The sequence below is a fragment of the Microcaecilia unicolor genome, chromosome 1 (genome assembly GCF_901765095.1).
Source record: "Microcaecilia unicolor chromosome 1, aMicUni1.1, whole genome shotgun sequence".
Classification (NCBI taxonomy): domain Eukaryota; kingdom Metazoa; phylum Chordata; class Amphibia; order Gymnophiona; family Siphonopidae; genus Microcaecilia; species Microcaecilia unicolor.
The window spans coordinates 472,266,454-472,292,330 of record NC_044031.1 but is presented as its reverse complement, the minus strand read 5'-3'; the positions used below and the strand labels follow the sequence as shown (position 1 = coordinate 472,292,330).

The following is a 25,877-nucleotide window of genomic DNA, read 5'->3' as shown; positions in this document are numbered from 1 at the left end:
CCTATCTTTCACCACTTCCTTAGCCCCCATTCCCATCCTATTAGCCCTCTGGATCTCATCACCATATCATTCCCACTCCATCCTTTTCTTTCTTTCATTCCCTTGCTTCCAAGGCCCTATATATGACAGTGAACATTGTTCAGTATATAGTTCTTCCTCTCCCTCCCTTCTTCCTTCTCTCCAAAGGTTGGTGTCACTTTCCCTCCCTCTCCCCTTCCACAAAGTCTGTGTTTCTTTCCCTCCATACCACCCCCCCCACACACACAAAGTTTGGTGACACTTTCCCTCCCCCCTCCCCCTCCCCACAAGGTCTTGTCGTTTTCCCTTCCTCCCCCTCCCAAATTCAGTGTTGCTCTCCCAATCTTCCTGTCTCCCCCCACAAAGGGTCAATGTCACTCTCCCACCCTCCGTTCCCACAATGTCCGGTGTCTTCCCCCCCCCCCCCCCCCCCGTGTCCTATGTCACACTTTCCCTCCCCCCCCCCCCCCCCCCAGCAAGCTCCGGTGTCACTCCTCCACCTCTCCGCTATGCTTCTCTGCAGCCTTTCCATCTTCCAGGCTGCCGGCAGCGTTAGCAATGTAAACACGCTGCCTTTGTGCGCCGGGAAGCCTTCTTTCTGCATTGAGCAACCTGCCTATGCAGAAACAGGAAGTCACAATAGAGAGAAGGCGTCTGTGCCACGCAAAGGCAGCGTGCTTACATTGCTAACACTGCCAGCAGCCCGGAAGATGGAAAGGCTGCAGTGGGAGCACAGCGAAGAGGTGGAGGAGTGACACCAGAGCTTACAGGGAGGGAGGGAGGGAGGGAGAGTGTGGTACAGGACATGGCGGCGGCTGTGTGTGTGTGTGGGGGGGGGGGGGAGAGTGAGTGAGTGACACCGGACATAAGGAAGGGGAGGGAGGACGGGAAAAAGGTAGGTGTCCGTTGTACTGCAGGTGTAGGGCTTATTATTGCTCCTGTGGGGGGCGGAGAAATAACCTCTTTTTGCACCCGCGGTAAAACTTTGAAAATGTTTCCCATTGCTGCAGTTTATCGCAATTACCCGCTCCTGTGTCATTCTCTTTGTAAATGTCAAATCGATAAACTAAAGAGTATCAAATCTAGAGGGTGGTCAAAGCTGTTACCAGGTTTTACAAGGGGCTTTGAGGTGATCCAAAAAACTACAGATCGGTGAGCCTGATATTGGTGCAAGGCAGAGTGATTGAAGCTTTTGTAAAGAAAAAAATTACTGAACATGTAAATAGATGTGGTTTATTGGGACAAAGTCAACATGGATTTAGCCAAGGGAAGTCTGTGAATAAACATGTAGATAAAGGTGATTCAGTTGATGGAAGTGTATCTGGATGTTCAGAAATCATTTGACAAAGTACATCATGAGACGTCTGAGGAAATTGAAAAGCTGTGGAATAGGATGTCTCTTAACTGAAATTCCATAAGGGATAGCTGCATGCAATGTATGTATGCATATATTTATATATATTCATTTTTTTTCTCTTTTCTTTGAAGGACCTAATCACATGCCTATACAGGGCCCAGGGCCTAATCAAATCAGCATGTCAAACAGTTCCATTAATATGCCTTCAAATAGCCACGGATCTATGGGAGGTTATAATCATTCGGTGCCATCACAAAACATGCCAGTACAGAATCAAATGAGTATGACACAAGGACAGCCGATAGCCAACTATGGTCCTCGACCAAACATGAACATGCAGCCAAACCAAGGTAAAACATGGGTTTGTTCTTTTGTGAGGTTTTTTTCTACATGCTTGTAAGCTTATTAGCAGATTGGCTTGTTTTACCCTACAAAGTCATTTTTTCATAATTTACTTCAGTTCCATGGGGTTTGTGGTGCATTTTTAATTTGGGGGCAAGTACACAGTTGCACCATTTAGTTATGCACTATTGTGCAGTGACAATGTTTCATACCATGCCAAAATGTTTCTCCTCAGGCTTAAATATGTATGTGTCTGCATTGCAGTGCTAAGTTACTTTTATTGCAGATAAAGGCAAATATGACTGCTTTGTAGTCTGAGATACAAAGCAAAGAATAATTTGAGTAGTTCTGATGTTCTGATAACAGTTTCATTGCATACTATTATAGCCAAGGGTCTGATCTTTTGGGGCTACTTTAAACATATTAGAAGAGAGAGAGTAAAATATAGCATTCCAAACCAGAAGGGGATCTATTCTCCTATAGTGCACAGTATTTTATTAAATATCATTGCACCCTGTGAACGTGGCATCATTTAAAGTAATAGCACAAATTTTCTGATAATGCAGTCAAAATAAATATAACTCTTATTCTTATTGTTGTGTGACTTCTGATGATATATTAGACTTGAACTTTCTGATATGTCCACTTTCTTTTCCACTTCCATTTTTTGGCAAGTAAGTAAAATGGAGTATGCTGTGCTAAAACCTCCGGTCAGTTTTAAGACCTAGAGTTGACATAAACAATTAGTGGAATTTCAGGGAAGGTGTGTCCTTGAGAGAAAATACATGAAATAAAATATTAGACTCAGGAAGAGGAGACCTAGTGGTTGATCCAAAGGAAGAAATGAAACCAGGAAAATAAAGCAAACTATACTTTTGCCAGTACAATATTTTAGTTCACATGCCCAAATGTCAATGAGAAAATGCTTCTATTGACTACAATTTAAGACACTGAAAGTTGCAGCACTGCAGTTCTCTAGAACAGCTGACAGCCAACATAATATGGCCTGCCTGTGTTCTCAGCATTTATTGGTCTCTGTTGAAAATGTTGCAAACAAAATTGCACCTGTGCCTGAACTGGTTAGATAGCAATTCATGTAGTGTCATTTGTGACATTTTTCAGTTATCTGTGTTCGCAGGTGGCCAGGAGGGAAGAGCAAAGGAAAGTGCAGAAAACAAACTAATCTAAAACCACCTAAAATATGCCAAAAAAATTGTTAACTTAGAAACAATGGAATACTTGAATTTCCTAAATAATTTTCAGTCCTTAATCTTTTGTGTTTTAAAAAAAGGTTGCTTGGAGAAAGGGCAAGGAAAGCATTCTACAAACTCCCTTCACTTGGGTTTTTAGGATGGCTGTTCTGTCTGAATAGGGAATATCTGACTCAGTTCAGCATGTATGAGCCTTTGTCCAGTGCAGGTGTTCTCAGTCCATGTAGGGGTTCTCAACCCAGTCCTCAGGACACACCTAGACAGTCTGGTTTTCAGGATTCCCACCGTGAATATTCATGAGATAGATTTGCAAATTTATCTCGGGTCCGATCTCTGGATGGGCAAGCTGAGGCAAATAGAGGTTTATAGAGGAGGCCTACAGTGGCATAGAAGAGAAATCACACCTCCAGTCTGGCAACCTCTGTGCTGCCATGGAGGAGGATGGTCTCCAGAAAGGAAAGCGTTGCTCTGGAGAGGCAGGAAGTGATCCTGTAACCAGGATATGTCTTCAGGGGCTTCTGCCTGGGAGAGAAGAGTTAAGACAGTCATTGTAGTTGAGATTCGATCAATAGGCACGTAGATAGCTGAGTGGCTGGTGCGAAAGTGGTGGACCTCACGCGGCACCTAGATGAGATTTTAGGCGAGGAGCTTGCTATCTTGGTATATATGATACCAGTGACATACGAAAATGTGGGAGGGAGGTTCTGGAAGCGAAATTTAGGCTCTCAGGTACAAAGCTCAAATCCAGAACCTCCATGGTAGCATTTTCAGAAGTGCCCTCTGTTCCATGTGCTAGACCCAAGAGCTGGGTGAGCTCTGGAGTCTAAATGCATGGATGCCGCAATGGTATAGAGAGGGGAGGGTTTTAGATTTGTTAGGAGCTGGGAAACATTCGGGGGAAGTAAAGCCTATTCCGGAAAGATGGACTCCACCTTAACCAGGGTGGAACCAGGCTGCTGGCATCAGCATTTATGTTTCAATCATTTTTATTCTACTGTAGCACCAAGACGTATACAACATAGTTCAAACATCACCTACAGATTGAGGTTTCCATTTACTTCCCTTCTCTGCTCTATCCACCCCTACTCCTTCTGCACCCCCCCCCCCCCCGCCCTTGTTACCGCCCCATTCCCCCCTCCCTCCCCATTAACATTCCGTTATTCAAAGTTCACCACAAGGAGACAATATTACTCTCAATTAAGAATATGACTATGTGCTACTGGTTGCAAAGTGTCCCAGAATTTTTCCCAAGTTCATTGGAATTTTTTCCTTCTTTGGAGGAAATGTCTTTAATTCCACAGTGCTCTAACTTCAACAGTTCTATCATGTTAGTACGCCATATATGAACAGTTGGAGCCCAAGTCTCTTGCCAGCACAGCAAGATAACTTTTTTCCCTATTAGGATCACTTTCTTAAGAAAACAGCTAAACTGCGATGGGGCCCATGAGGAGTATTGGTGCTTGTTAAACAAAATCAGAGGATTCAACATAACTCGACATCCCCATAGATCATGAACCACGTTCAGTAAATGAGACCAAAAACTATCAACATATTGACATGTCCAAAACATATGGCCCAGTGATGCTTGTGCTGTATTACATTTTGGGCACACCCCTGAAGAGCTGATTGTTGCTCGATGGGCACGACTTGGAAATATCTGGAGCCTCAGCACAAATTTATATTGTAGTTCCCAATATTGTGAAAAGAATGAGTCTTGTATGTACAGCACATATTTTTGAACCAAATCTGCTGTTATCTGCACGTTTAATTCCTTGGCCCAGGTTTGCGCTAGCTTCTTATAATCCAAGTCTTCCGTGGAATCTAGCAAATACTGATGATGATATTTCAATGGTACCCTGTTTTGGGATCTCAAGGTCAGTGCTGTGTTCATAGTGCCTTGTACGTCCTCACTTAAATTACTGCATCCCAGAGATGTGACATAGTGATGTAGTTGCATATATGCAAAATAATCTGTAGGCTGGATCTGAAATTCTCGCTGCAGTTCCACCCAGGGTTTCAACTTTCCCTCCTCTGTAAGAAGCTGGCTTTTACTAATGTATTCCTTGTCCCCTCCATCTGACAAACATTGGGGAACTAGTTCCTGCTGGGAAATCAGGGTTATGAAACAACGCTAGAAAAGATGTAGCTGCTGCTGAAAAATGGTGACGTCTGCATAACCACCTCCAGTTTGCCCTCGCTGACGAGCAGAAGGTTACGTTGTCATGCCATATCAGTTTTCCCTGGCATCAACATTTAAAAAGGAGATAGAGCTGCTTTTAAACTGAGGGAAGGCCGACAGTCGATTAGAAGCACATGGTTCAGAACAAAGTAACTTTAAAAGATATTACCAAAACAGGAAAGATATGGCATCCCAATAGTAAGGTTGCAGTAGAGACCATATTAGACCTGAAGGCGTATTTTCAAAGCATTTAGACTTAGAATTACAAAGTTCCATAGGTTACTATAAAACTTTTTAAGTGCTTTGGAAATGAGCCCCCAGGTGTCTTTAAGAAAAGAGCAGGCAAATTTTAACAATTGCAAATTATCACTTGTGAACTGCTGAGCCAAGTTGTAAATAGGAACAACAGACATTGTTGTTCCTGTTTACAACTTGGCTCAGCAGTGATATTCTAACTCTGTTTGAAATGTCTGTATGCAAATGCCAGAAGCCATAGAAATAAGATGAGAGTTAGAATATGTTGCGCTTAATGAAAAGGTAAATATAATAGGCATTTCTGAGACCTGGTGGAAGAAACACTGTCATACCAGGAAATAAATTATATTGCAGTGATAGGGATGGATAGAATTTGTGGAGAGGTACCACTGTAAGTTAAAGAGGGCCTTGAATCAAATAGACTAAAAATTCTGCAGGACACAAAACATGTCTTGGAATCCCAATGGATAGAAATTCCACATGTAAAGGGGAAAAGGATTGCGATAGGAGTGTACTACAGTCCACTTGGCCAGGATGAACAGACAGATGCAGAAATGTTATCAGAAATGAGGGAGGCTAGCAAACTGGGGAACACATTAATAATGGGTGATTTCAAATACCCCGATTTTGACTAGGTAAATGTAACATCAGGGAAGACAAAACTATAGGGGAGATATCAAATGAATTCTTCAGTTTTCACCGAGGAAGATGTGGGGAACATACCAGTGCTAGAAATGATGAGTCAGAGAAACTGAAATGAATCTCTGTACATAAGTAATGCCACACTGGGAAAAGACCAAGGGTCCATCGAGCCCAGCATCCTGCCCATGACAGCGGCCAATCCAGGCCAAGGGCACCTGGCAAGCTTCCCAAACGTACAAACATTCTATACATGTTATTCCTGGAATTGTGGATTTTTCCCAAGTCCATTTAGTAGTGGTTTATGGACTTGTCCTTTAGGAAACCGTCTAGCCCCTTTTTAAACTCTACCAAGCTAACTGCCTTGAAGATGTAATGGAGCAATTTGACAAATTGAAGAGTAGCAAATCACCTGGACTGGATGGCATACATCCCAGAGTACTGAAATTTATCTTTAAAATCAAGCATGGTACTGGAAGATTGGAGGGTGGCCATTGTAAAGCTAATTTTTTAAAAGGGCTTCTGAGGTGATCCAGGAAATTTTAGACCATTGAGCCTGACGTTGGTGCCAGGCAAAATGGTAGCGACTGTTATAAAGAACAAAATTACAGAGTATAAGAATGGAAACAAAGCCAGAGAGTCATGGGATAGGAGGCAATGTTCTGTTGAGGATTAGGAATTAATTAATGGATAGAAAACAGAGGGTATGGTTAAATGGCTAATTCTGTCACTGGAGGTAGGTGAATATTGGAGTGCCACAAGGATCTGTACTTGGACCGGTACTATTTAACATTTATTAATGATCTGGAGATGGGAACAACGAGTGACACAAAGCTATTCAGAGGTGTTAGAACGCATGCGGATTGTGAAAAATTGCAGGAAGACCTTAGGAAGTTGGAAGACTGGGCATCCAGATGTCAGATGAAATTTAATGTGGACAAATGCAAAGTGATGCACATTGGAAAGGATAATCCAAATCATAGTTACTTGAGGCTAAGATCCACCTTAGGAATCATTATCTAAGAAAAAGATGTAGGTGTCATTGTAGACAATACACTAAAATCTGCCTAGTGTGTGACAGCAGCCAAAAAAGCGAACAGGATACTGGGAAAGAAAATAAGACAGAATATTATTATGCCATTGTATCACTCCATGGTGCAACCGTACCTTGAGTATTGTGCGCAATTCTGGTTGCTGTATTTTAAAAAAGCTATAGCAGAATTCCAAAGGTTCAAAGAAGAGCGACAAAAATGGTAAAGGGGATGGAACTCTTCTCATACGAGGAAAGGCTTAACTCTTCAGCTTGTAAAAGAGATGGCTGAGGGGGGATATGATAGAGGTCTACAAAATGTTGAGTGGTGTAGAATGGGTAAACATAAATCGATTTTTTTTTCACTATTTTAAAAAGTACAAAGACTAGGGGACACTCGAGGAAGTTACATGGTTCTACTTTTAAAATGAACGGGAGGAAATATTTTTTCACTCGGTGAATAGTTGAGCTCTGGAACTCATTTCCAGAGGATGTGTTATCAGCAGTTAGTGTATCTGGGTTAAAAAAAAAGATTTGGACAAGATTTTGTCTATTAGATTGTAAGCTCTTTGAGCAGGGACTGTCTTTCTTCTATGTTTGTGCAGCGCTGCGTATGCCTTGTAGCGCTATAGAAATGCTAAATAGTAGTAGTAGTAGTAGTAGTAGTCTGCTATTGAGATAGACATGGGGAAAGCTAGTGCTTGTCCCTGGGATTGGTAGCATGATTCTTGCTACTGTTTGGGATTCTGTCAGGGACTGGGCTAGATGGACCATTGGTCTGACCCACTATGACTATGCTTACATTCTTAAGTTAAATAATGTGGATTTAGTCATGGGAAATCTTGCCTCACCAATCTACTACGTTTCATTGAAGGGGCGAATAAACATGTGGATAAAGGTGAGCCAGTTGATATTGTGTATCTGGATTATCAAACAGCATTTGACAACGTATCTCATGAAAGGCTCCTGAGGAAATTAGAAAGTCATGGGATAGGAGGTAATGTCCTATTATCGATTAAAAACTGGTTAAAAGATTATTTAAAAAAAACAAAACAAAAATACAAAACAGAGAGTAGGGTTAAATGGTCAGTATTCTTAATGGAGAAGGGTAGATTAGATTGTAAGCTCTTTGAGCAGGGACTGTCTTTCTTCTATGTTTGTGCAGCGCTGCGTATGCCTTGTAGCGCTATAGAAATGCTAAATAGTAGTAGTAGTAGTAGGTAGATAGCGGGGTTCCCCAGGGGTTTGTGCTAGGACCGCTGCTTTTTACCATATCTACTATAATAAAACGCTCCCTCAACGTTCTGAGGACACTGACGTCACTGCAGGCAATCACACACCGGTTTGTAAGTTCATGGTGGTGAAGCCATCCAACTCACCATGTCTGTGCCCCGCCCTCGCGTCAAACGTGGTGACGTCGAGGGCGGAGCACATACACTCGACCAAACAGGTAGGCAAGCAAGCAGGCAGCCAGCCACAACGTCCGAGGGAGGGAGGGACGGAACGAAGGAATCAGCCAGCCACTGTTGCCACCGCTCAACACCTCCACCCCCCCAACGTCGCAACACCCACTGCTCCACCCTCCCCCCCCAAAACAGGTCGCCGCCGCCGCGCACGCACCCCCACCCTCTATCCTACATCAGCTGAGCGCCGCTTCCCCCCCCCCCCCCTCTCCATCAGATAGAAAAACCAAATTTAAAAAGTTAACCTGCGAAAATGGTTTAAGGAAGGAATCGGAGCCCCGCAGCCAGCCATGGGTTGAGCTCTGCATCTGCTCCTCCTCTCAGTGTTGACGTCAGTGCCCCTGGACTGGTGGAGGTGTACCCCGTCCTCCTCTCACGTCGCTACGGGGGTACACCTCCACCAGTCCATGGGCGCTGACGTCAACGCTGAGAGGAGGAGCAGATGCAGAGCTCAACCCATGGCTGGATGCGGGGCTCCGATTCCTTCCTTAAACCATTTTCGCAGGTTAACTTTTTAAATTGTGTTTCTCTATTTGACGGGGGGGGGGGGGGGGGGGGGAAGCGGCGCTCAGCTGATGTAGGACATGGGGGGGGGTGAAAGCGCCGGCGACCTGTTTGGGGGAGGGTGGACGGTGGTGCACTGGCTGCTGCCACCTTGGGGGGTGGGGGGCGGGGGGCCACGGTGCATCACTGGCTGCTGTGACCTCGGGGGGGGGGGGGGGGTGGACGGCGCACACACCCAGGAAAACCTTGCTAGCGCCCGTTTCATTTTTCTCTGAAACGGGCCTTTGTTACTAGTTTATAAATGATCTACAGATGGAAAAAACACTGAGCATTCTTGAATTGTCATTGTGTGGAGAAATGGCATAAAATCAGGACCTGGTGTTCACATTCGAAAACAAATTGCTTGTTCTTCTCTTCACTCAAGTTTCCAACTATAGTTTGGGGTGTATAACATGAGTTTCACTAGGAGATTTTATTTTTACAGTGAGGATATAAATTTCTTATTCTGCATTTATAAACCTCATCTTATTTGACGTGGTAATGTAGCAAAAAAAAAACCCCAACTAATTTCTATTTTACCTTAATATTGTATTTACTCTTCTGAAGATCATAATACGTCTCACATGACCATTACAATCACATGTATTTGTTGCATAACTTAAGTTAAAGTCCCATCTCCGTCTCGTTCCTCATGCCTTGTCAGCTTTAGACAGGTACAGAAGAAATTACATGCTGAGGAGAAGGGGGAAAGCGGGCTATCTGGCTAGTAAGAACATGAATATCTTTTTCACTATAAGTTAGGGCTACACAATTAAAGCGTTAATAGAGTTTAACGTGTTAATTTTTTAAATGCTAATTAAACAATTAACGTGATTAACACCAAAGCTCGCCTTAACTCCTTCCATTGACCTCCTCTTTATGAATTCCATGCCTCATTCTGGTGCTCCTGTAGTCTCTCTCTCAAGGAGCTTCAAGCTTCCTGCTGGTGCTCCAGTAGCCCTCTCGGGGAACATCAGACTTCATTCTGGTGGTCCAATAGCTCTCTCAGAGGTGGAGGAATAACCTTAATTGTTAGTGCTGCAGGCTTTGATCCTGGATTTGTTTCCCACTGCAGCTCCTTGTGACCTTGGGCAACTCTCCATTGCCTCAGGTACAAAAAAAACAAAAACTTAGATTGTGAGCCCACTAGGGACAGAGAAGGTACCTGCATATCATGTGAACAGTTCTGTATATGTCTAGTAGTACTATAGAAATGATGATGTTGTAGTAACTTCAAGCCTCATTCTGGTGCTCCAAGCCTTACTCTGGCTTATTGATGAAGTTGGAAGGAGCATCTCCTGCTATGGACTCTGGTAGAGCTAACAGTCTTCCCTGAGTCACACATGCTGCTGGCTCCTTTCAGAGCCGCTGGTGCTGCCTCTGACACCCCCCTTCAGAGCTGCTGCTGGGGCCACTGACCTTCCCTCACACCTCATAGCTGTTGGTGCTTCTCACCTCCTCCCCAGAGCTGCTGGGGTTATTGACCCCTCCCCCGCCCGAGAGCTGCTAGTGTTACCAACACCTTCTCCCCTCAAAGAACTGAGGGGAAGATGCACTAAAAAATTGTTAAAGCCCTTCCCTTACTGATTTCCTTAGCGAATCGGTAAGGAATGGGCGTGCATCAAGGAAAATGAATGCAAATGAGCTGCTCGTTGTAGCTCACTTGCATTCTCTATTCCATCGGTAACCAGTCGGCCAGTCTGCCGGTGGAGCATGCATAGAGCGGCCAAGCGTTATGCTGGCTGCTCTGCACATGCCAAATACGTCCAAAAAGCGCCTAACACCCATGTAAAAAAAACAAGCTGCTTGTCCCAAGTCCCCGTGAGGGACTTTAAAAAAATTATTTTAAAAAAGTTATGGCACCTTCGCTATGCCTGTGGCCGTCCCTGCGCCTCCTTGTGCCACCCGGGAAAGGAAGACACCGCGCCGCTCACCCCCTCCATGGCCTGCTGCAGGAAGGCTCCGATGCGGCTCAATCCTAGCAGGAGAGTGCAGTTGAGGATGTCCATCCATCGCAATAATAAAAAACGGCCTTTTTGGACATCCCCTAAACTATACTTCCTTTCACAAAGTGCCACCATCCCCTATAATCAAATAGAAACACCACACTCCAGAGAGAGCTGAGTCGACAGTGACACTCGTAAATACACGCCGGAAACGGGTTCCCCACGTACATAGTTCAGCGTGACACCTGTGTGCAAAGTGCTTAAGCCGAAAACAGTAAGAAGGGACTGGTTTTCCCTGACCTTGATGAGCGCTTGGTACTCCTCCTTCAGCCGTTGCACCCACAGCTCTTTATCCCGTGGGCCAGCGTTAGTCTTCAGCACCGGAATTTGGGACACAACACGTCGCGTCGTCCTTCGACCTGGAGGTCTCTGAGCCAATCACAACGCGTTTAGCTGTGATTGGCTCATAGACTTCCAGGACTCTCAGCTGAGTGAAGGACATCCAAAAAGGCCATTTTTATTATTGTCGGGGGGGGGGGGGGACTTCCAAAAAGGACGTCTTTTTAGATGGACGTCCTCAACTGCACTCTCCTGCTAGGATCGAGCCACATCGGATCCTTCCTGCAGCAGGCCGTGGAGTGGGTGAGCGGCACAGCGTCTTCCTTCGGGCAGCACAGGTTTTTATTAAGTGAAGGATGTCCAAAAAGAATGTCTTTGGAGTGGGGCTTTTTTTTCAGGTGAAGGATGTCCAAAAAGGTCGGCCCTGACATTTTTTTTTGTTTCGATTTGCCCCAATGAGAGATGTAGACCTCCCGTTAGGTTTTTCACGGTAAGGGGATCGGAAAACCGTAGTGCATCTCATTATAATAGCCTTGCAATGGTAGTGCAGCTCATTATAATAGCCTTTGGATCAAATGCATTCCGTTTTCATTAGCTGCTACCGTGATCGGAAAATGGCTCAGAAGCCTTTAGTGCATGCCATGGTTTACTACTTGCTCGTTAAGATTAGTGCATCTGGCCCTGACTGGAGTTGCTGGGATCCCCTTCAAAGCAGGTATCACCACAGGGACCCCCTCAGAGCCTCTGGTGAGAGTTAGACAATTATCAGTCACAAGCAGCTGTTCTGTTCACACTCTCTCCTTCACTGAAATCATACTGCGAGAGGAGGAGAGAGTTAATGGCTGCATATTGGGCTGTAACTGACTGCTCATATGAACCTGGGGGGCTCTTTACTCTCTCCTCTTCTTGTATGATTTCAGCTGGGGAGCGAGAGAGAACGAACAGCACAGTTGCTGTCTGTGGCTGTGGATAATAGGGAGCTGCACAAGAGGGGGTGGAAGCTGCACAAGGCAAGGATATGTGCCATTGGGATGGGGGGTTGTGCAAAATGATTGTGTACCATGGGGATGGGGCGCCGTGCAAAATGATTGTGCCGTGGAGTTGGGGGGGGGGGGGGCGTGCAAAATGATTTCATGCCATGTGGGTGGGGGGACTGCAGATTGGGCAAGTTACTTAACCTATTGCCTCAAGTACAAAATTAGATTCTAATTCACATGGGAACAGGGAAGTACCTAGTGAACCTGAATGTAGCTCACCTACAGCTACTACTGAGAAAGATGCCAGCTGAATCCAAAAAATACATTCATAAAAGCCACTTTTTGGCACTTAATTGGCACACATTTCTATGTGCAAGCTTATAGAATTGTCTTTTACATGCCTGAAGGAATTGTGTTTTTTTAACAAACTTGGAATCTGTTATTTGTTGAATGTTTAGGAACAATTAAAAAAAAAAGTTAACTATGTGTACATGCTAAACTTATTTCAACTCTCTTACATTTGTATCATGCGATCAATCACACGATTAAACATTTTGATTGTGATTAATCTTGCAGTTAAACCTTTTAATCTATGTATAGCCCTGCTGTTGGCCTAAATTTTGGGGGAACAACTAATTTTCAGACTCCAGAGTAGTAGGAGTGTTACGTTCAAGCCACTGCCTTCCAGGCAGTCTGCAGGAAAAAAATGGATGAGAGTATAGCAAATAGAGCAGAGAAGTCATTCTACTCTTTGATCTAGTTCCTTTTCTCTTGTTGTCACCTCCCCCTGCTCTTCAGACATGTTAGGGGTGATCCTGAAGCACCCACTGCACAGCAAAGGACAGACATCTAAAGGGAAAAAATTAGTGCACGTTTGGAATTGCAGCACAAGTTTGAACCTTGAGGGCTACAAACCTGGTACTGAGGATTGGCATGCCTGCTTACGAGCTTCAAACTCATTCTAGGGCAAACTCTTTTGTGTTTGTTAACCAGTCTTAATTTCACCTCCTTTATGCCAGGCTTCAAGGAAGTGGAGCAGAGCTAGTAGGGTTAATCTGTTCCAGCTCCCTGATGGATGTAGAGAGAGAGCTGCTGGTGTATGTGACTTTTGTTCCTGGCCCCCTAGCTACTGCGGGAAGCAGATTAAAGTTGGATGGAGCAGCTTACCATGAGAGGAGCAGCTTACAAGACCTTGACTTTTTGCACGATTTCTCTGCACATTGAAACATAGAAAATGAAGGCAGATAAAGACCACATGGCCCATTCAGTTGGTTCATTCATACAGTGGTGGAAATAAGTATTTGATCCCTTGCTGATTTTGTAAGTTTGCCCACTGACAAAGACATGAGCAGCCCATAATTGAAGGGTAGGTTATTGGTAACAGTGAGAGATAGCACATCACAAATTAAATCCGGAAAATCACATTGTGGAAAGTATATGAATTTATTTGCATTCTGCAGAGGGAAATAAGTATTTGATCCCCCACCAACCAGTAAGAGATCTGGCCCCTACAGACCAGGTAGATGCTCCAAATCAACTCGTTACCTGCATGACAGACAGCTGTCGGCAATGGTCACCTGTATGAAAGCCACCTGTCCACAGACTCAGTGAATCAGTCAGACTCTAACCTCTACAAAATGGCCAAGAGCAAGGAGCTGTCTAAGGATGTCAGGGACAAGATCATACACCTGCACAAGGCTGGAATGGGCTACAAAACCATCAGTAAGACGCTGGGCGAGAAGGAGACAACTGTTGGTGCCATAGTAAGAAAATGGAAGAAGTACAAAATGACTGTCAATCGACAAAGATCTGGGGCTCCACGCAAAATCTCACCTCGTGGGGTATCCTTGATCATGAGGAAGGTTAGAAATCAGCCTACAACTACAAGGGGGGAACTTGTCAATGATCTCAAGGCAGCTGGGACCACTGTCACCACGAAAACCATTGGTAACACATTACGACATAACGGATTGCAATCCTGCAGTGCCCGCAAGGTCCCCCTGCTCCGGAAGGCACATGTGACGGCCCGTCTGAAGTTTGCCAGTGAACACCTGGATGATGCCGAGAGTGATTGGGAGAAGGTGCTGTGGTCAGATGAGACAAAAATTGAGCTCTTTGGCATGAACTCAACTCGCCGTGTTTGGAGGAAGAGAAATGCTGCCTATGACCCAAAGAACACCGTCCCCACTGTCAAGCATGGAGGTGGAAATGTTATGTTTTGGGGGTGTTTCTCTGCTAAGGGCACAGGACTACTTCACCGCATCAGTGGGAGAATGGATGGGGCCATGTACCGTACAATTCTGAGTGACAACCTCCTTCCCTCCGCCAGGGCCTTAAAAATGGGTCGTGGCTGGGTCTTCCAGCACGACAATGACCCAAAACATACAGCCAAGGCAACAAAGGAGTGGCTCAGGAAGAAGCACATTAGGGTCATGGAGTGGCCTAGCCAGTCACCAGACCTTAATCCCATTGAAAACTTATGGAGGGAGCTGAAGCTGCGAGTTGCCAAGCGACAGCCCAGAACTCTTAATGATTTAGAGATGATCTGCAAAGAGGAGTGGACCAAAATTCCTCCTGACATGTGTGCAAACCTCATCATCAACTACAGAAGACGTCTGACCGCTGTGCTTGCCAACAAGGGTTTTGCCACCAAGTATTAGGTCTTGTTTGCCAGAGGGATTAAATACTTATTTCCCTCTGCAGAATGCAAATAAATTCATATACTTTCCACAATGTGATTTTCCGGATTTAATTTGTGATGTGCTATCTCTCACTGTTACCAATAACCTACCCTTCAATTATGGGCTGCTCATGTCTTTGTCAGTGGGCAAACTTACAAAATCAGCAAGGGATCAAATACTTATTTCCACCACTGTAGCTTCCATTATACCTTCCCCTCCCTGTGAAATCTTATGTACTTTTCCCAAGTTTTTTCTTGAATTCCAGTTCAGCCTTCATCTCCACTACGAGGCCACTCCCCTGTCTCTGGTGTCCTGTGAATTTACTAATTCAGTTCCTTCACCTGTTGCTGTGGAGCTCTCTTTTCCAGCACAACAACCTTAAAAAAAAAAGTTTTACTGGAGAGCATATCAGTCCTGATTCTTTCTCATCTGTGGTAGGACTTGTGAAGACTGTGAGCTTGGGGGAAGCATCCGACTAAAGTTAGAACTTGCAGTCCTCTAAGTAGTTCACAATCAACTTGGTGCAAAGGAAGGGACCCTGACTCACCATTTGCAGCACATTTGATGAATGGTGACTCCTGCAGAGGTAGTTAAGTGGTGTTCAGTGGGACCTGTGAGCATCTGGGCATTGCAGTGCTTGTAAGCTGTGAATCTCACGTGATACAGAGGAAACGGTCAGCAGCAGCACTTCTTCGGATTTGGTGCAATATCCGAATATGCCTGGGACTTTGTGCTCTCCAACAGGGCCGGTGTGTAGTTTGGTTCAGGAGAGCGAGGGAGAAGATACTACTTTGTTGGAGTTAAGTGACATTGAGGAATAGCATCTGTCTGATCACGTGTGGAGCACAGCCACCATTTTACAGCCTCGGGGCCTGACAGAATATTCAGCTGCATTGGGATCTTTGTTTTCTCCAGAGTTTATATTGCTCTTAGGACAGTTGAAGTTGCTGTTCAGTGCTTCAGTTTCTCACCCCACTGCCCCTCCAGATGCTGAGAGATCTCCTGTACACCTCTAGGAGTGGGCAGATGAGGCTCTGCTCCTCCCTCTTTATCTGATGTGGCCTCGGTCTAGTCAGAGGAGCCATCATTGAAGGAGCTGTTAGAGAATGGAAATGACCTAAAAGTATTGAGGTGTTTCATAAAGAGGAGCTCAGTACTTTTATTTCTGAGGCACTGATGTTGCTTTGCATTGAGGGGCCTTTTTGCTTTGGTTTCAGGAGTTCCATCTTCATTGATCATGCAGGGGCTTAGAGGTCCTTCTTATGTCTTCCTGATGCATCCTGACATTCAGGACCTGATTACAGCAGAATGAGTCTCACCAGATGCAGGACTGAGAGTGGGAAGAACCATGGCTCGCCTCTACCTGTTGTTTCCAGAGAAGAAAAGAAATTGCAGCTTCCCAGGGTGGACTCCCTTGTTACAGCGGTGACTAAGAAGACCACCTTGCTGGTAGAAGGGGGTATTGCCCTAAAAGACCTACAGGATAAGAAGCTAGAAGGCTCACTGAAAACAAGTCTTTGAAGTGTCCTCTTTGGGCCTTCAAGTGACAGTGTGCAGCTCATTTGTGGCTAGAGCATGCCTGAAGTGGCATCATCAGTTGGCAACACAAGATGGGCACCATAATGCCCAGCTGGAAGCAGGGTTGGTCAACTTGGTGAATGCTATTTATGACATGTTGCGGGTTACAGCCCACAGTATGTCTTTTACTGTCACGGCACGTCAGCAGCTCTGGTTGCGGCATAGGCAGTGGATGTAGTGTCAAAGTTGCATCTGGTTAAACAGCCCTTTTGTGGCAAGTGACTATTTGGAGAAGATCTTAATAACTTGGTGAAAAAACTGGGGGAGACTTAAGCCACAGAAGTTGTCTGTCATCAAAGGGGTCAATATCTCTGTTTCGAGACAGCAGACAGTACCGGCCTGGTAGTCACCAACATGGCCAAAAGTCCCGCTTTCAGCCACTCCAGTCTTCCTTTTGTGCACACAGGAAGTCCTCCTCTGTCATCTGTGGTGATGCAAGGCTGGTCTACTCTTCTCTTCCTCTGCTGAGAGGACATCTTCAGGAGTTTGGGGAGGACTGGGCTAAAATCACATCAGACCAGGGGGTTCTGGATATTCTTACAGAAGGTTACGTTGGAGTTCACCTGCAAGGTTCTTGTGGTCTCCTTGTTGAAAGGGAACCAAGTCAATCAAGGTTCAGGCCACCATAGATTCATTGCTGGCACTCAGGCCATTGTTCCAATTCATTAGGCAGAAATGGGGAAAAAGCAGATTGTCCTATGGAAAGAAGGCAACATTCGTCCAGTCTTAGATCTCAAATGTTTAAACCTCTGCTTCTGAGCATCCTGCTTTCACATGGAAATGCTAAGAACAGTCATAGCCTCGGTTCAAGCAGGAGAATTTCTCACCGACCTCAATCTCAAGGAGGCATACTTGCATATACCCATAGAGCTACTGCATCAGAGGTTTCTACATTTTGTGATTCTGGGCCATAATGTCCAGTTGAAGGCTTTGCTCTTTGGTTTTGCCATTGCACCAAGAACGTTTACCAAGGTTATGGTGGTGGTGGTGGTGGTGGTGGCAGCCTTCCTTTGGTGCCAGGGAATCAGAGTTTACCCATATCTCGACGACTGGCTCATTCGTGCATCATCTTATTTTGACAGTGTGGTGACAATGGAGAGTTATCCATATTCTGCAGTCATTGGGTTGGATGATCAATTTCGAGAAGAACAGGCTAACTCCATCGCAGATGCTGGAACATAAGAGTAGTCATATTGGGTCAGACCAATGGTCCATCTAGCCCAGTATTGTGTTTCCAAACTGTGGCCAAGCCAGGTTACAAGTACCTGGCAGAAACCCAATTATTAGCAACATTCCATGCTATCAATCCTGGGGCAAGCAGTTGCTTCCTCATGTCTGTCTCAATAGCAAACTATGGACTTTTCCTCTAGGAACTTGTCCAAACCTTTTTGAAACCCAGATACGCTAACTGTTGTTACCACGAGTTCCAGAGCTTAACATCCAAAATCTAAATAGTAAATATAGCGATTTTCGATATAGCAAAACAACTTTTTTTTTATGACCACTTGCTAGCTATGTTTGTGCTCTGTGCATTTATCTTTTTAGTCCAGTTAAAAAAAAAAAAAAAAAAGTGTCCAAGTGAAAAACACACAAAATCAAGCCATTGGGATGTAGGAAAAGCCAGCATTCTTAGTACACTGGCCACACAGACATCCTGGCAGAGTATTGGGGCACCCTAGTAGGCACTACAGTGGATGTCACATAAAAGCTCCCAGGTACACAACTCACTGTTGCTTCCTTACATTGTATAGTGAGTCCTCCAAAACCCTCCTACTGTACCCAACTGTATGCCACTACAGTAGCCCTTATGGCTGCCATGGGGATGGGGGGCCGTGCAAAATGATTATATGCCATGGGGATGGGGGGGGGGGGGGATCTGTGCAAAACGATTGTGTGCCATGGGGTTGGAGGAGCTGAGCAAGCGAATTGTGCGCCATGGGGTGGGGGTAGGGATCGAGTTTGGGGGGGGGGGGGGGGCTGAGCAAGCTAATTGTGTGCCAAGGGGATAGGGGTCTGCGCAAGTCAAGATGATTATGTGCCACGTGCCAGTTATCAGGTAGGTGATGTCACACAGCTGACACCATGTTTCCAGAAGGGAGATTACTAGTTTCTGGCAGTGGTACCTTAAGGGACCGATTTAGTAAACTTTCAGACACAGAATGGGAAAGACCCTTAGTAAATGAGTTTGTAAAGGAGCTGCTGCTTATCATGGAGGGGATTCCCTAGTGGTTAGTGCTGTGGGCTTTGATACTGGTGAACTGGGTTTGATTTCCACTGTAGCTCCTTGTGACTCGGGGAAAGTCACTTAACCCTCCATTGTCCCAGGTACAAAATAAGTACCTGAATATAATATGTAAACCGCTTTGATTGTAAACACAGAAAGACCAGTGTATCAAGTCCCATTCCCCTTATATGTGGATACAGTAGGGTTTTGGAGGGTTCACACTTTCAACCTCAAGTGTAACAGAGTGGATTATTGGTCTGGATATTGCACTGCACTGACCACTAGGCTACTCCAGGGATCTGCTTGCTGTTCTGATAGAACTGGCTATAACATCTGAGGCTGTCATAGAGTCTGGTATGTACTGTTTCTTTCACATCCTTAGGAGGTTGGAGAGGTTCTAGAGACCGCTGGGGTTGTAAGGGGTGGAGTCATTCCTTTATTCCTCCAGTGGTCATCTGGTCTTTTAGGGCACTTTTTTGTGCCTTAGTTGTTAATAAGGCAGGTGTAGTCCAAAACATTTGTTTTTGTTTTGTTCCATTATGGCTGAGAAATATCCAAGTTTTAGGAACGCCCAGATCTTCCCTTAACATGCTCCCTGACATACTCCCTTAAGATTTGGACACACTACAGATGCATAGAAAAATGTCTGGAAAACGGGTTTTGAAAATATTGATTTGGAAGTTTTTGGAAGAAAAACATCCAAATGCTGCTTTATGCCACTTGTTAAATGTTTTTCTCTTTCGAAAATGAGCCCCTTTGCCACAGCAAACTCAAATTAGCTCTGACTCTAAAGATTGCCCCAACAAGGGCATTGAATGAATGGAGTAGGGCATATTTACCCCATGAAAGAAACTTGATCACGGGCACAAAGTCTTTTATAGATAATAGTGTCTTGTTGATTAGACCTTGGCAGAAGCCTTGGTTTCTGAGGGTATTTCCCACTTTCCTCATTTCTTTACATTCATTCCACACAACCCTTTGGATTGTGTTTGGCTGTTTTTCAGTTCTCTGGAGTATTAGATTACCTGTTTAGGATTAGCAGCCCATACTGTTTTTTTCATCATAAGAAATGAGTATTCCCAAGTGGCTGTGTGTCAAAGCGCTGACCCAAGTACCATAGAATACCTGTGGCAAGACTTGGAAACAGCAATTCACAGATAAGCCATAGCAAATTGGAAAGAGCTTAAATTGTTATGTCAAGAAGAATGGGCAAAAAAAAAAGTCTGCTATGCAAAGTTGGGAAGCACTTTACATGACTTATGGCTGCTGTTGATGCAAAAGAGGCTCTCACTGACTACGTGGTCAAGAGCTATCTTATTCAATCAAAACCTTTTCTGTTTTCGAATGCTTAATTACTATTTGAAATATTTTATGATTGTTCTTTCATGTTCAACATGTCAATGTAGGGGTCTCCAAACCTTTTCGACAAAGGGTCACATTAGAACTTTAAGATTAGAGAAAGGAGAGAGAATGTTCTGAATACAGGGGATCCCCTAAACCCCCAAAATTCCCCCCCTTCTGGTCCTGTAGTCTGATGAGGCAGGTATGTTTGAAGTTCCTGGGCCATAGGTTGGGGATCCGTGGCATAAATGGTAACAGTCCAGCATCTAGCATATCTCCTTTCTTTGCTTCCCATGATCCTCAGTCATATGTAGACCAGCATCTGTTCTTCTGTTCCTTCCATATCCCTCTTGCCACTGGTGCCTCATCCTAGCAACAACTAAACATCTCTGTGTGCGTACCCTAGAGCTTTCTCTGGTCTTTGCTTTTGTATCCCATCTCTCTGACTCAACTTCCTGTTTCTAGTGGGATATGACAGAATATAGGGAAGGCTTTGGAGTTCATGGTTGTTTTCTTTAATTGTCACCACTACTGTGGGCCCTACAGGATGCAGCAGCTATAGCAGGAAGGTTAAAATTGGAATGGATCAAGACCCATGTAGTATTAGGAGGAGAAAGTGGGATGGGGAAAGCATGCCTATAATCTGTAATTTGGGACCTCTGCTTTTAATACATTTTGAACTGTATTTTTTAGATTGCACATTTTTCCACATTTTCCTAAGGAGTGAAGACTTAGTTTAAAGCTTGGATATTGAACACTGATTTAGTGTCTTTTCTCTTCAACTTCTTGTTTGAATAATACATTTACTAATCTCAGCTAGAAAGCCCTTGACAAGGAAATTCTCTGCCTTTAAATTGAAAAAACTTTCCTTGTGGTGTGAGAATAGATAGACCCCACTCAGATGTCACCTTCTACTCTCCTGAAGTATAATAGAGCCTTCTCAAGATGAGCTTACAACATCTTCAGTTAGAGAACATCTCTATGTCATGTCATCGTACTGTGATGAGATCAATAATTGTCTTGTTTCTTTATACCCTCTAGTACTCATGAAGGATGATCTTCATGCAGAAGTGCCTATTTGAAATGTTACCATAGGATCTAAATATAGCCCTGGTACAGTTCATGAATAGCCACCTTTCTTGGCTAATGATTTCTTCCTCAATGCACCTTTTGAATGGAATAGTAGCTGGATGGTTAGAACAGTGGGCTGGGAATTGGGAAAGCCAGGGTTCAAGTCCCACTGATGTTCCTTGAGATCTTGGGCAAGTTACTTAGCTCTCTATTGCCTCACGTACATTACTTGGATTTTAAGCTCTTTGGGGAAGGGAAATGCCTACTGTATCTAATATGTACCTTGCTTTAAGCTACTACTGAAATGGAGTAGTGTATTTATTAAGGGACCCTTCCATTACGTTCATTCCCACTATTCCAGGATGAGTGGGTAGTCATGTCCATCGACTAGCAGGTGGAGATAGAGAATACAGAACTGAGCACCACTACATAGAAGATACTGAGGAACTGGGCTGCTAGCAGGAGCTATCTCCAACAGGTGGATGGACAGACTTCTTCTGTCTCTGGTTCTGAGGCCTTGCTCCTGGTCCAGTTGGTCAACTGTTTCTCGTTTGAGCATTGTAGGCAATTGAACAGACATACCTGGTGGTTCTGGGTCCGTGTTGTGCCTTCCCCCTGAGGCTTCTGCCCCTCTTTTTTCCTGTCCTGTGTGGGAGTCTGCTCAGCACACGGTCTGTTTCACAGGATAAGAAGTTGCAGGCAGTGCAGTGAGTTTTGCAGGCTGGTGCTGCTACGCCTGATCGTGTCGGGGGGGGGGGGGGGGCTTGTGTGTTGAACCCAGTGTGGTGAGTCCTTCCCGCTGTGTTTGGGCCTCGAGGTGTTCTTGGGAGCTCTGCTGCTGCAGCAAAAATCTTCCCTTGGTGGTTCTGCGCTTCAAAAAAAAATTCCCAGGAAATTGGAAGGTGAGTGTGTAGCACGGTGCGCCTCGTTTTTCCCTGCGCAGCAGCGGGCTGTGGTCTCGGCAGTCCCTCCGAGAGTGTGTTTGCTGCCCATTTTTGCAGGACTTGGTTTCTCTTTGGGCCATTTCAAGGAATGCAGTCCGGTTTCCCAGGTGGAGGGACTGTCTCGGGGCGCGCTTTCTCCCATAGGGAAGCGCTCCTCTCAGCACCTAGTTTCTCTCAGCTCTGGCCTCCTCTACAGCATTTTGGCACTTCGCTCCGGAGAGAAGTGGGAATGGCGGCCATTTTGTTTCTGGCAGGTGCGGGTGAGCCGCGCCTGCAGTTGTGGAGCTGGGGGGTCCTTTGGGGGGGGGGGGGGCTCTGGGTTCCGGTGAGAGAGGCAGGGTCTGCTTTCGGGATTCCTGCTCCTACTCCTTCAGGCCTTAGTGAGTAGGCTAGGAGTCTCTCCTCTTGCGTGCCCGGCAGCTCCGGTGTGAGAGGAGATGGGGCCTTCCTGCCAGCGTTAAGTAGCTCGCGGCAGACCTTTGGTTTTACTGCAGAGGGGCTCTCTCTGTCAGTGCTCTTTGTGCAAGTGGGCTCCCTCTGGGAGAAGGGAGATTCCCCTTAGGTGCTAGATCTGTGTTGGGTGTATAGGTTCCGTGTTTTCTGTGGCCTTCCAGTGCTCTCATTAGGGGGTACCCTTTGGGGTTTCCAGCGGGTGGCCAGCTGACGCCTTCTGAGGGGCCCTTGGGGTGTGTATGGGCCTTCTTGCTCCTGGATGTTCGGGTCTTGTTTCCCGCAGTGGGGTGTGCGCCTGACGTGCTCCTACAGGTAGGGAGGACCCTGGTTCTTCCTTATTCTCTTGTGTCAAGGTTCAGGAGAAGTTTCCTTCCCTGAGTTGGGCTCTTGTCTGGTTCATGGAGACAGTCTGACACTGCTTTGAGTAGCCTTATGGTTCGTGCTGTGGGCCAATACCCGGGAGCTCTGGGTTTCTTTCCCTCTGCTGCTCTAGTGACACTGGGCAAGTCACCTACTCTGCCTTTTCCCCAGGTCTTTTCCTTGGGAGCCCGCTTAGGGCAGGTTGTGTACCTGTTGGGTGCTTTGTATGGGCTCCCAAGGTGGTATTTTTACAGCCTGCCTGGAGTGAGGTGGGCGTGGCCTGTCTGGGGACTGTTGTGGGTGACCCGATCAAGCAGGCTACCACCTCCTAGGCCTGCGTGATCGGGTTTCCCTTGTGTGGTTCTTTGCTTTTGGGAAGCCCTCAGCAATTTGCAGGGGCCGGGGGGGGGGGGGGGGGTCCTGGCTCCGTTGTCTTCATGAAGTGTTACCTCGTTGCTTGGCTCTCCCTGCGGGCTCGGCAGTGTCCAGTTTCGTGGCAGCCTGTTGCGTAGGGCTGCTGATCAGTCCTTAGGCCAGGGACCTCGGTTTCGGGCCCGACAGTCTTCCTTTGGGGGGGGGGGGGGTCGGGGTTTCAGCTGGGCGCTTGGGGCAAGTGCCTGTTGTCTGGGACTGCAGGCTGGCGCAGTGTCTACAGCAACATCTTCTGACCTTGTCAAAGTGGGTTCGCTTCCCCTGTTACTTTTTGTGTGCAGTGGCAACTCTGTTATCCTTGCCCTTGCTCGGTTGCCAGTCTTCAATGTGTTTCCAGCTATCCCCAGTTGCCAGGCCGGTTGGCCCATCTGGACTGACGGGGACGCCTTCATGCATTTTGGGATGTTCAGTTCCCTCTTCTCAGCTCAGGGGGCACTGAATCTTCAGGGTGCTGATTTAGGGCTGGAATGCCCTCCTGCTGGTAGTTCCTCTCTGCCTCCAGTTTCCTTGTCGGGGGCCCTTGGCGATTTGGAGCAGAAGCTTGGCAGAGTTGCTGAGAGCCCTTCGGGTCTCTCCTTTTCTTTTGTTTCCCATCCTTCCTACTGAGTGCGGTTGGGTCGGTGCTCCCTCTGGGGTTGCTGGGAACAAGGCACCCATTCCGTCTCTTAAGGGGACCCAGGGGTCTGTGAGAGTGGCCTATTTTCGGATGGGGGCTCTGAGGTCCAGGTTCGCATCTGGGTGGGAAAGTTTTTGCTCTGCTCTTGTTCTCAGGGAACGTTCCTCCTACTTTTCCTTTCTGCAGATGGCCTCAGCTGTTCTTGCCAGTTCCAGGACCTGCCATCTGGTCTTGTCGGACCCCAGGAGCTTTTCCAAAGGCAGGGTCATAGTAATGGTCTTTCTGCGGTGGCAGAGGACTCGGGGTCACCTGTTGCTGGTCGACCAGCTGTTCCGGGTCTCTTGACTCGTCTGGAGGCTTTTTCTCCTAGGGTCGCCTCCTATTCCTTTTTCTGGTTTGGTTCGCTCCATCTGGTATGTACTGGTGTCCTTTTCGTTTACTCGTGAGCTTGAGAGTTTCTGATGGGGGGGGGGGGGACTGCGCTGGAAGTTAGTGCACCAGTTTCTCCTCTCGCTTCATTCCCAGCTTCGGTTCTGGGATTCCTTGCAGGTCCTCAGTTCTTTGGTGGCGGCCATGGAAGTGGTACCTTGGCCGCTCAGCCACTGGCCTCCATTTTCTGAGGACTATAGGGTTTGGCTTCTTGGTTCCTGGAAGTCAGTTAGCGCATGGTGTTCTGGCTGATTCCCTGATTGTTGACCCTTTGGAGTTGTGAGTGGCACGCAGAGCTCTGGCGGCCTTTGCGCCGCTGTTGGTCAAGCCTTGTTCTGGGCCTTCTCGGTCTTGCTGCGGCATTTGCCTTTTCCCTCCTGCTTGGGGGGGGGGGGGGGCTCTCTTTGCAGTCTGCTGGCTTGGAGTCCAGCTTGTTGAGGGCTGGGACAGAGTGACTTCGGGCTTACCTCTGGCCCTCTCTTGTGGGGGTCCCTGCATGTGGAGACCAACCTTTTTCCAGCTGGTACGCTCTGGTGCCAATGAGTGGTAGCTGTTGGTCAGGTCGTTCTGCTTGTGGTGTGTCAAGGGAGGCTTGCTGAGCTTGGTTGTCTGGCCTTGTCCTGTTGAACTTCCTTGGTTTTTTTTAGACCTTTGCAGGGTCTGGGTCTCTCTGGGTCTGGTCTCCTGGCAGCGCGTTTGTCTGAGTGATGGATTTCCATGGGCCTTCCCCAATGGGCGCTGTTAGCATGAGTGTACAGGAGAGTGGCAGACTGCAGGGCAGGATGTTCCTGGTCTTTGGCCTGGCCTCGGCGCCTGTGTTGGCGGTTCTCAGGAAGCTCCTGGTTGGGGAGCCGCTGAGATTCTCTCAGGTTCAGGGTCCTCTCTTTTGTGGCCTGGTGGCTATGGAGGAGCCATCCCTTGTTTGGTCTTATGGCCCGTCCCTTGGGCGGGCTCCACGGTGGTAGAATGATTCTTCGGTTTCGGGCATGGCTTCATAAGTACATAAGTACATAAGTAGTGCCATACTGGGAAAGACCAAAGGTCCATCTAGCCCAGCATCCTGTCACCGACAGTGGCCAATCCAGGTCAAGGGCACCTGGCACGCTCCCCAAACGTAAAAACATTCCAGACAAGTTATACCTAAAAATGCGGAATTTTTCCAAGTCCATTTAATAGCGGTCTATGGACTTGTCCTTTAGGAATCTATCTAACCCCTTTTTAAACTCCGTCAAGCTAACCGCCCGTACCACGTTCTCCGGCAACGAATTCCAGAGTCTAATTACACGTTGTGTGAAGAAAAATTTTCTCCGATTCGTTTTAAATTTACCACACTGTAGCTTCAACTCATGCCCTCTAGTCCTAGTATTTTGGATAGCGTGAACAGTCGCTTCACATCCACCCGATCCATTCCACTCATTATTTTATACACTTCTATCATATCTCCCCTCA

General features: G+C 46.3%; 1 protein-coding gene and 1 long non-coding RNA gene across 3 annotated transcripts in view; one reads left to right on the top strand and one right to left on the bottom strand.

Moving 5' to 3' along the window:
• The window catches only part of SS18 (SS18 subunit of BAF chromatin remodeling complex), a 184,834-nt gene that overhangs the window by 52,220 nt on the left and 106,737 nt on the right, over positions 1-25,877 (top strand). For both annotated transcript variants that reach the window (XM_030213670.1, XM_030213676.1), the window contains exon 5: positions 1,507-1,725. In XM_030213670.1, coding sequence (XP_030069530.1) covers positions 1,507-1,725 — 219 coding nt within the window. The remainder of the gene's footprint in view (positions 1-1,506; positions 1,726-25,877) is intronic.
• Positions 311-11,387, bottom strand: LOC115477060. The gene is made up of 3 exons (XR_003943277.1): positions 11,284-11,387; positions 10,379-10,383; positions 311-324 (listed from the first exon to the last, which is right to left on the bottom strand). It is a non-coding gene; the product is annotated as an uncharacterized LOC115477060 (long non-coding RNA).